Source organism: Plenodomus lingam (genome assembly GCF_022343315.1).
Source record: "Plenodomus lingam strain CAN1 chromosome Unknown contig_3, whole genome shotgun sequence".
Lineage (NCBI taxonomy): Eukaryota > Fungi > Ascomycota > Dothideomycetes > Pleosporales > Leptosphaeriaceae > Plenodomus > Plenodomus lingam.
Window position 1 is genome coordinate 1,479,356 of NW_027093944.1, and position 9,609 is coordinate 1,488,964.

At 46.4% G+C, this 9,609-nt stretch overlaps 3 protein-coding genes across 3 annotated transcripts; 2 read left to right on the forward strand and 1 right to left on the reverse strand.

The window, feature by feature from the left end:
* Positions 1–139: 139 nt before the first annotated feature.
* IAQ61_007887 (uncharacterized protein) lies at positions 140–2,574 on the forward strand (the record flags this gene model as incomplete). Its single annotated transcript, XM_066097777.1, has 5 exons — positions 140–254; positions 350–366; positions 459–569; positions 623–2,458; positions 2,503–2,574. 5 exons carry the CDS (start codon positions 140–142, stop codon positions 2,572–2,574), a joined length of 2,151 nt encoding a protein of 716 aa, XP_065952274.1.
* Positions 2,575–3,891: 1,317 nt separating this feature from the next.
* IAQ61_007888 (uncharacterized protein) lies at positions 3,892–4,476 on the forward strand (the record flags this gene model as incomplete). Its single annotated transcript, XM_066097778.1, has 1 exon — positions 3,892–4,476. One exon carries the CDS (start codon positions 3,892–3,894, stop codon positions 4,474–4,476), a length of 585 nt encoding a protein of 194 aa, XP_065952275.1.
* Positions 4,477–5,226: 750 nt separating this feature from the next.
* On the reverse strand, positions 5,227–6,436 carry IAQ61_007889 (uncharacterized protein; the record flags this gene model as incomplete). Its single annotated transcript, XM_066097779.1, has 4 exons — positions 6,124–6,436; positions 6,059–6,076; positions 5,946–6,006; positions 5,227–5,860 (listed from the first exon to the last, which is right to left on the reverse strand). The coding sequence occupies exons 1-4, from the start codon at positions 6,125–6,127 to the stop codon at positions 5,227–5,229; spliced, it is 717 nt and encodes a 238-aa protein (XP_065952276.1). The 5' UTR covers positions 6,128–6,436.
* Between the last annotated feature and the right edge of the window lie 3,173 nt (positions 6,437–9,609).

Below are 9,609 nucleotides of genomic sequence, written 5' to 3' on the forward strand. Positions count from 1 at the left end.
ATTGGCGCCACACCACCAGGCCACTATCCGCCGTTCCCTAAGCCATCCATACCCTGCCCCCCTCCCCTTCGTGCACGTTCTCGCTGCTCCCCAACAGTCATCCCCCCCGTGCGACGACCCGTCCAACGTTGGGAAGACCATGGCGTCGGCGCTGAACAAACGTCAGCAGGCGCGCAATGAGCGCACCTTGCAGGACCTCATTAAGAGTGTACCTGGGAATGGCACGTGTGCCGACTGCGGCACTAGAAATCCAGGCATGTTCTGCGCGAAAACCCCCTCTTCCCCCCTCGCCTGCCCTCTCCCCTTCCCCCTCCCGTGCTTACATCGTAATACTAACAGCGCTATACAGGATGGGCAAGTTGGAGTGTAGGTAACCCCCGATTGTCAACGCTCATGACCATCCGCCTCTCCCCTCCAAACGCCCCAACTCGCGACCGTGAAACTGACGCCAGCTCTAGTTGGGCATCTTCCTGTGCATGCGATGCGCCGCGCTACACCGCAAACTCGGAACACACATCTCCAAGGTCAAATCCTTGAGCATGGACAAGTGGGACAATGCGCAAGTCGAAGTAGGGAGTCTCTTCAAACACGGCATCTGATTCGCGAGTTGACAAATGTCTAGAACATGAAGCGTATCGGGAACGTCGAGTCGAACAAGACATACAACCCACGCAACGTCAAGCCACAAATACCCATTGACATTGATGAAGTGGACAGCGCCATGGAACGCTACATACGCCAAAAGTACGAACAGCGCATATACATGAACAATGTGCGACTGGGTGGGCAACAGAACACTGGCAGTACCAGCTCTGAGGACAGGCCGCCGCCGTTACCCCCAAAGCCGACAGGTCGTTTTGGATTTGGATTGCGGAAAGCTGCCACATCTCGAGATCTTACGCCGCCCGTCTCACCTGGTATCGGAGGCTTCGATCACGACATGTCACCACCGCGCGTCAACAAGCCGTCTAGAGTATTTGGTTCCAACGTCCAAACATCAGGAGATGGACTGGATTCGAAATTGACTACCCTACGGGACATGGGGTTTCCGGATGACAAACGGAATGCCACGGTACTGAAGGGACTCAATGGCAATTTGGACCGAACTGTAGAGGCTTTGATTAGGTTGGGCGAGCAGAACCCTGACAGATCGAGGGGAAGTACTCCCACGCCGCCCAGCAAACCCGTTTCGAACGGGCTGAGCTTCGAACGCACTAGCACAGCGCCTGCTGCCATCTCGACGAATCCATTTGATGCGCTTGACGCCTCCGTTGCGCAACAAAAGCCGCAGGCTGCACCAATCCAGACCCAGCAAGCAACCTATGACAACCCATCTGTACAGCCAACCTCATCATCTAATTCTTATAATCCATTTCTACAGCAAGCCATGCAAGCGCCCTCCCAGCAACAAATTTATCCTCAGCAACAGCAGCAGCCACAGAATCCTTACCAACAGAACCCTTGGAGTCAACAACAGCAAAGCCTCGAACAATCGTTCCAGGGCATGCAGCTGTCAAATCAGCAGCCTCAACAGCCTCAGCCGTCTCAACAACCTCAACAGCCTTTGTTTCCAAACCGCACGGGAGGATATGGTACGGCTCAGCCTGCGCCGTACGCCCAGACCAATCCGTTCCAGCAGTCGTTCACGCCTCCGCCGATGCCTCAGATACCCGAGCAGTACAGCTCATTTGTGACGCCACAACCGCAATATCAGTCCATGTCCTCGCCTTCGAGTCCGGGAAACCCCTTCCTCCGATCCTCTAAGAGTCAAGTCTTCACTCCTATGCATTCTAATTCGAATCCCTATGGACAGCCGTCGTTCCAGCAACAGCAACAACCGCAGGGGCAGCAGCAACAGCAGTTGATGCAGCAACCTAGTCAACAACAGAGTTTCCAGCAGCAGCCTAGTCAACAGGAAATATTCCAGCAGCAGCCCAGTCAACAGGAAATATTCCAGCAGCAACCTAATCAACAACAACCATTCCAGCAGCAAACCGCTCAACCGCAGCCATTCCAGCAGCAGCCCGCTCCACAGCAATCGTTTCAGCAGCAGCAGGCATCTCAGCAGCAGCCGCAACCCTCTTGGGCAACGCAGCAGCAGAGTCAAGCGCCTACCCCGCCAGCATCAAACCCTTGGCAAACTCAACAGCAAAACTTCCAGCCCCAGCAAGCTGTACAACAAAACCAACAGTCAAGCTATGCAGGGCAGCCACAGAGCTTCCAAGACCAACAACAGGCCTTCCAAACCCAACAAAAAGCCTACCAGCAGCAGAGCTCTAATCCCTTTGACAACAATTCAATATTATCACTGTACAATCAGCCACAGTCTACGCAACAAGGTCAAGCCTCGAACCCGTCTGGGTCGACCAACATGACAGCATCTGGCAATATGAACCCGTTTGGCCAAGTATCTGGGGCTCAACCACTATCGGCTGCTCAAACGCCAGGCATCCGGCATGTTAGTAATGAGAGCGTGGACTTCTCTGGGCTAATGGGTGGCAGGCATTCTCCAGATGCATTTTCAGGGCTGAGTTCGAGCTTCAGACGCTAAACAGAGCGCCTTGCCTTGCATAACTGTGTGCACGGTCGGTGGCGGGGGATTGGTTTTTGTGAAGGGGAGTGGATTAGCATTCTGCATTGGAGAAGTAATATTCTGGCTTGGAGAATTGGCATTCTGGAATGAAAGAGGATTTGGATGTCAAGTGGAAATTGTTGCTGCCTCTGCAGGCGGGAGGGTTGGATTTCTTGTAGGATCAGAGAAGACAGCGAGCGCATAGCCCCGATAGCTTAATGGACAAGTTTTGTTTCTTCTTGAAGCCGCAGCATGCTCATGCGATCAAAGTATTGATTCTGCCAGCAAATGTCTCCGCTGCGTCCGCACAATAGAATAATACGGACGATTATAGCTCCCTTTCGTCAGCCCGTCCCACATTCAACAGAGCAACGACATCCACCTCCACCGACGCAGTCTTTCGTGTCCATTTCCGTAACCAATGAAGATTTGGCCGCCGTGGTTCATGCAGAACATCCCACATGTACCTGCTTGTGTCTCGGCCTTGGGGTCGAGGCTAGACCTACCAGGATCGCGCCCAACCACCAAAGGGCGGTCTGTTAGTGCAAGCCGACGACGATCATTTCACCTTGTCTGCTCCACAAGTTCGCTCGGCACATGTGCCTTTTATTGAGCTCGACAATCGTCCCCCATCCGTGCTGAAATTCTATCAATATTCATCGTTATTCCCCGTCTTTTCTACGTCCCTGCGCAACCCTCCCCTCCCCCGCCCTCCCCCGCCCTCCCTCTCTCTCTCTTTCTCTCTCTCTTTTCCATCGCTTGAGAATCACATTACAGTTTGCCGGAGCTGACAGCTGAAGGTTTGTATGTAGATCAAAGGATCCACGACGGCCCACGGGACGGAACGATTGACCTAGCGTTGAGGCGAGTAGAAAGAGTTCCTAGCAAAAGGCCGTGGATGGCCAGAAAAGTGCTATTGAGGCCCAATTCGACCCACTCTTGACCGGACAACGTGTGCGACCAAGGCTCAAGGAGTCATCTACGTTGCGCTGTCGCTGTTTTAGACTGCTTCCTTCCATTTCACACACACACACACAGTCATACACACCAACGAGCAGGAAATAGCAGAAAGGCGCCACAACACGTTTCCGACGTCTTCGCTTCCATAGCTTATATACCATACCTACCCACGAATGCGTTGGGGGAACCGATATACACACAGCCACCGCATCCCAGCCTCTACGCTCCGTGCACGCGCCTCGAGAGACCCAACAGCTCCTCGTCGACGCCTGACAACTGCACTGGTCCCAAAACCTACGTTGAACACCAGCTACAACCCGTCTCATCTCCATCCAACCTCAACCTCAACCTCAACAACAATGGCTGGCTCCAACATCTGGAACCCCTTCTCCTCTCCTTCCTCACGCCGAAACTCCCCATCGCGCCGCTCAACCTACGCACGCTCCTACGCCGGCTCTTCATACTCCGGCACATCGCGACACCACAGTTCTACATCGCGCTACAAGCGATCCCCCCGTGACGGCTACCTCACCCACCTCTACAAGAAACTGCAGCACTTCCTGCGAGAAATCTGGCGCTACGCCCAGCGCCACCCGTACAAGGTCTTCTTCGCCGTCATCGTTCCCCTCGTCAGTGGCGGCCTGCTGCACAAGCTCGCAAAGCAATTCGGCGTCAACCTACCGCATCTTGGCAACAGCGCTGCAGGCGCCGGTTCCTCGACTTCGGCGGCGCGCGGCCGGTATAGCGGCACGTCTTACTACCACGACAACCCAAGTCACAGCTCGGGCGGATACTACGGCAGCAACGGGTACGACAGCCAGCGCGGCTCCGCCAACGGCGGCGGCGGCATGATGAGCGGACTCGGCAACATTGACCTCCAGAGTGTGGCGGGCGGGATTGGCGGATTGGCCAGCCTGGCGAGTATGGCAAGCAAGTTCATGTGAGGATGGGAAATCTGAAAAGGTGACTTTTTTGTGCACAGGGACGGCGGAGAACCTGCTTACGATTGTGAGGGTGGCGAATGTTTTGACCGGTGGCTTTGGGTTTTGCGATGCCCCGAGGGCGAAAGAGGGGGAGATTGAGCTGCGGTCGAGATGTTGAGGGGGAAATGAAAAGGAGAAGAATAAAAGAGCCTGGATGCCGTGGGGTGGATGATGGGATGGTTGTTGATCTAGGAAGATTTCGCATTGGAGACGGTATCATGATATAACGGAAAACAAACCCCGACTGTGTTAATTTTTCGGCGCGGACTTGTTGTCGTCGTCGTCGTCGTCGTTTTGTTTTATTTTTATTTTTTGCTTTTTATTTCCTTGCTATACGCAATGGCTTGGGTCACTTGTGTATTCCTTTCCTGGACTCTCTTTCAGTACAGTTTTGATCGGCTTGACTTACGGTTAGAGATATCCCCCCCGACTACTTCTGAGAGGTTTGGTCCTCAGAACGTGGCATGGCGTTTTCTAGGTTCGTTTTCAAAGTATATAGCTGAGTTCTTTGGGAGGATAGGGAGGGTGAAAAATGTTGATGTTGTGTTTGCATTCATATCAGACTTGAAGATGTTAAAGTAAATTCTGCCAATCCATTGTGAAGTCTCGTTAGGGTATCGCAATTCATGCTCCCATTCCCCTCCACCCAAAACCAGATACCACATAAGCCCATCCCATCCACACAGCCCTCCAACCCACCAACGAGCTCCTTCACCCCGAAACAACATTAGCAAACACCTTTGCGGCCAACCCACTCAACAACCTCGCCTTATCCGCCTGCGGCATCTCCTGAAAAACGCTATACACGCTCTTCCCCCTCGTATCCCTCACAGCACCCAACCGATTCCCCGCCACCGCACCCGCAACCATGCCCGGGAAATTAGCAACAATGAAGCCCATGGCCCCCCCACTCAGTCCACCCACCACAGACCAGAACTTCCCCGTCGGACTCGCATCCGTCTCCGCCATGCCTTCCTCACGCAACATCTCCTCGAATATGCCCCCGAATTGCTCCTCGCTAAACTTGTTGTGCGACTCTTCCGTGTTGCCCGCGGGCGCGCTGCCAAAGCCAAAGGCGGACCAGGGGAAGCCTGATGCGAAACCGCCGCCACCGCCACTGCTGCTGCTGCTAGAAGCATGGGGGATCTCGTCGTCAAAGTCGGACTCGGGTGTCGCGGTGCTGCCTGTGAAACTGTTGAATGTGCGTGCGGCGTCGTAGTCGCGGCGGCGTGTGGCGTCGGAGAGGGTGTAGTAAGCGTCGTTGATTTGCTGGAAGCGTTTTGTGCGGGCGGCGCGCTCGGGGGAGTCGGTGGGGACGCGGTCAGGGTGGTGTTTTAGTGCTGCTCTGGTGGTGGGTGTGTGTTAGAAGGGGCGGGCGGTGGGTGGTGGATTGTGGCAAGATAAGGGAGGGGTGAGAAAGAAGGACGCACTTTTTGTAGGCATCGCGGATTTGCTGTTGGCTGGCTTTGGAGTCGACTTCGAGGACTTTGTCTAGGGAATTGTGTAAGCTGTGGAGGCGATTTGGCGAGGCCTCGAGGCTTACAGTAATCTGTTGGAGGTGCTGTGTCGTGTTAGCTGGGACTCGATCGTAGAGGTGGAAAAGCGTACCCATTATGCAGGCTTCTTTGTTGATGGAGATTTTTTATGGGTGGTTTTTGGGTACGGTGAGTATCTGGCTTCGTATTGGGAGGTCTCTAGGAGGAAGTAAAACTAACACGGTGGGTTTGCGACTTGGACGCGGCTGAATGGTTGATGACGTAGCGGGAGGTTACCGCTAGTTGATGTGGCTTCACGTACACACGTGCATAATCGGACATTTACAAGTCATGGGCTAAACTTTGTACGCCCTCATTTCAATACCTTAATACGATGAATGTGGGTTTGGAACACTTTCAAAAACGATGTATTACACGCTTGCCAGGTGTGATTGATGGGCATACACTACGGTACAAAACCAGTTTACAGTAGCGTTACGCGTAAGAGGAAGGGGTCTAGGGCGTTTAGCTAGCGGTGTTGCTAGAACAGGCGTAGACTCTAAGTTAAAGTTTAATAGAGAGCGCTTTATAAGCGCGGGCACAGGATAGCGGGAGTTTAAGGCTAACTAACGTTGTGTGATAATGCTTCCTCCGGTTCCATTTGCAGATGCGCTAAGATGATTAGAAATGGTTAACTTAATTAATAATAGAGCCTACTAGTATAGCTTTAAGCTTAATTTATCTATAATAAAACTCTTTTTAAGTATCTTAAAGATACTTTTTATACTAGCTATCTTTATAAGTAAGATACTATCTACAATACTACTTTTTTATAAGTATACTAGTAGGGTGTCTAGCTCTACCTAAAGACCTGCCGCTACTATTTAGATAGCTAGAAACAATCCTAGTAAAAGCTTACTAGATAACAATTCCTTACCTATAAATAGCTAGTATAGTTAGCTTTAAAGATAGGAGCTTATAGTAGTCTCTTAAAATATAAGAGATAAGCTTAGGGGTTTTATAGTAGTAAAAGCGTCTTTTATAGATTAAGGCTATAGGATATATAACTACCTATGTAGATATTACGCTTTTAGGCACTAAGCGAATATAAACGCGACGCAAAATACACATAGCTCTTAGGTATAAATTAAATAGTGTAACGTATAGCTAGATTAATAATATACTAGCTCGCTTAGCTATTTAGGCACCTACGCTTTTTAGCTATTATATTATAACAATAAGGCAGAATTGCTTGCCTATTATTCTATACCAAGTTAGGCCTAATAAAGGCCTAACTAACTAATATATATAGAGAGCAGCTTACCTATAGTTAGGATAGGTATATTCTTCTTATCCTTTTATGTAAGACCTATAGGTATAGGAATCTTATCCTTTTCTATATAGACACGCACTCCTATATACCTTTAAGTTATATTAGATACCTTTTAGATGCCCTACCTACCTATATTATTATATTATAAGAAGATATAGAAATTTAGATTACTAAGGTTAGGAATAATTTAGGAGATGGATTATTAGATTATATCTACTATAATTGTACTTATATATATAGAGCTTTAGCTACCCTTACTAGAAGGTAAATAATTAGTAAACCTTCCTTACTAGAGCTCCTGCTTTTTATTAGGCACTTAGTAGTAAGCTAGTAGTTAATTAGATAGTAGGTTATATAAGGGTATTAATTAGGGTTAATTAGATTAAGATACTCTATAATCTAGTTAATATCCCTCTTATAACACACCCCCTAGGTATAGGTAGATCTTTTATTATTATAGTTATACTTATAGTTAGTAGGTAGTATAGCTAATTAGAGCGTTATATATCTAAAGGGTTAAATTAGCTTACTTTTTAGATACTAACTAGCGCGCTTTCCTTATTTAGCCTACGCTTACACGCGTAGATATTATCTAGACTAAGCTCTATAACTCTATCTACCTAACTATAATTTTTTACTATAGCTTAAATTATAAGATTATATAACCCTAAAGATCTAAACTATATCTATATCCCTACTAATCTATATCTTAGTTAAAGTTAAAAACTACTACTTATACTTACTCTACTTATACTACCCTTATTACCTCCTATATAGCTAAAGCTATAGTTACTAAAGCTACTACTACTAAAGAAGAGCGTACTACTACTAAGTGTAAGGCTATTATAGAGTATATAGTAGCTAAGTATATAGCTACTACTACTATAGTTAAGATTATAAAGCTAAGGAAGGTTACTCCTACTCTAGCTCCTACTACTCTAGCTCTAACTCTAGCTCCTGCTCCTCCCTAGATACTACCTTATATCCCTGCTCCTACTCCCTCTTTAGCTCCTAAGGAGACCCTAAGATCCTCCTATTATAGAGAGCCTAGTATTTATTATACTAAAACTTATCTAAATTATCTACACTCTACACTCTTTAATAAGTCTAATAGTAAGTGCTATAACTCTTCTAGTAGGGGGACTTAGTACTAGTAGTGCTCCTTTAAGTATAGCTATATCCTAATATATATAATCTATATAAGAATTTTTCCTTTATAATACTTTAGTAAGATCTTATATTAATAAACTAATAGCCCTAAGCTTACCTAATATTCTACGCTATCCTTCCTAGTAAGGAAGTAAGTAAGTAAGAGCTAAGACCTTCTTAAGGATAAGAAGTAGAGAGTCTTAGTACTCCTTAAAGAGAGTAAGGCTAAGTAGCAGGAGCTAGTAAAAGCTGCTGCTACTACTACTAAGCTTGCGCGCAAGGCTACTACTATAGCTAAGGGTACCTAGAGCTCCTTATTAGAAGATAAGGACTCTAGCTCCTTTAAGGTTCCTTCTATAGATCCTAGGTTAGGGTAACCTAGGTAGCTCCCTATAGACTCTAAGGCATACTTTACGCGCGTAATAGAGCTCCTTAGGGAAGCTACCTAGTTAATAATAGAGAAGTAAGCTATAGTTAGTTATTTTTATATTATATATTAATAGATCTTATATACTACCTTACTTTAATTAATACTATATAATATATACTCTACTATTATATAACTTTAGGTGCTCCCTAAACCTTATAAATTATTATATAGTTAGGTTTTTAGTAAGCCTATTAGCTAGTATATTACTAGTAGGTAGGTAGGTAATATAGAAAGATCCCTTTATATACTCTTATCTAAGCTATATATTTTAAATATCTATATAGCGTAGCTTAGTAGTAATCCTTTTATTATTACCTACTACTAACCTAATAGTTTATTAATTATTATAATTAATTATCTAGGTAGTATCTAAAGTAAGGTGTATTTTAGTTAAAAAGCGTTTTAACACTATTACTTCTTTACTTACTTACTTAAGTGTAAGAAGCTCTACCTTAGTAGTTAAAGTAGTAATAGTTACTTATTAAGCTACCTTCTAAATAATAGGTCCTCTAAAGAGCGTGATTAGGTATTTATATAATAATTACTAAGTATTAATATTATTAGCAAATAACGTATTACTATATATTATAAGCTTATTAAGATCCCTATTCTTATATTAGATTAATTAGTATTAAGTTTAGTATAGATAGATAATTACTTAATTAACTGCATTAAAGTGTTATTTAGATAGGTTAGTAAGGTATTAG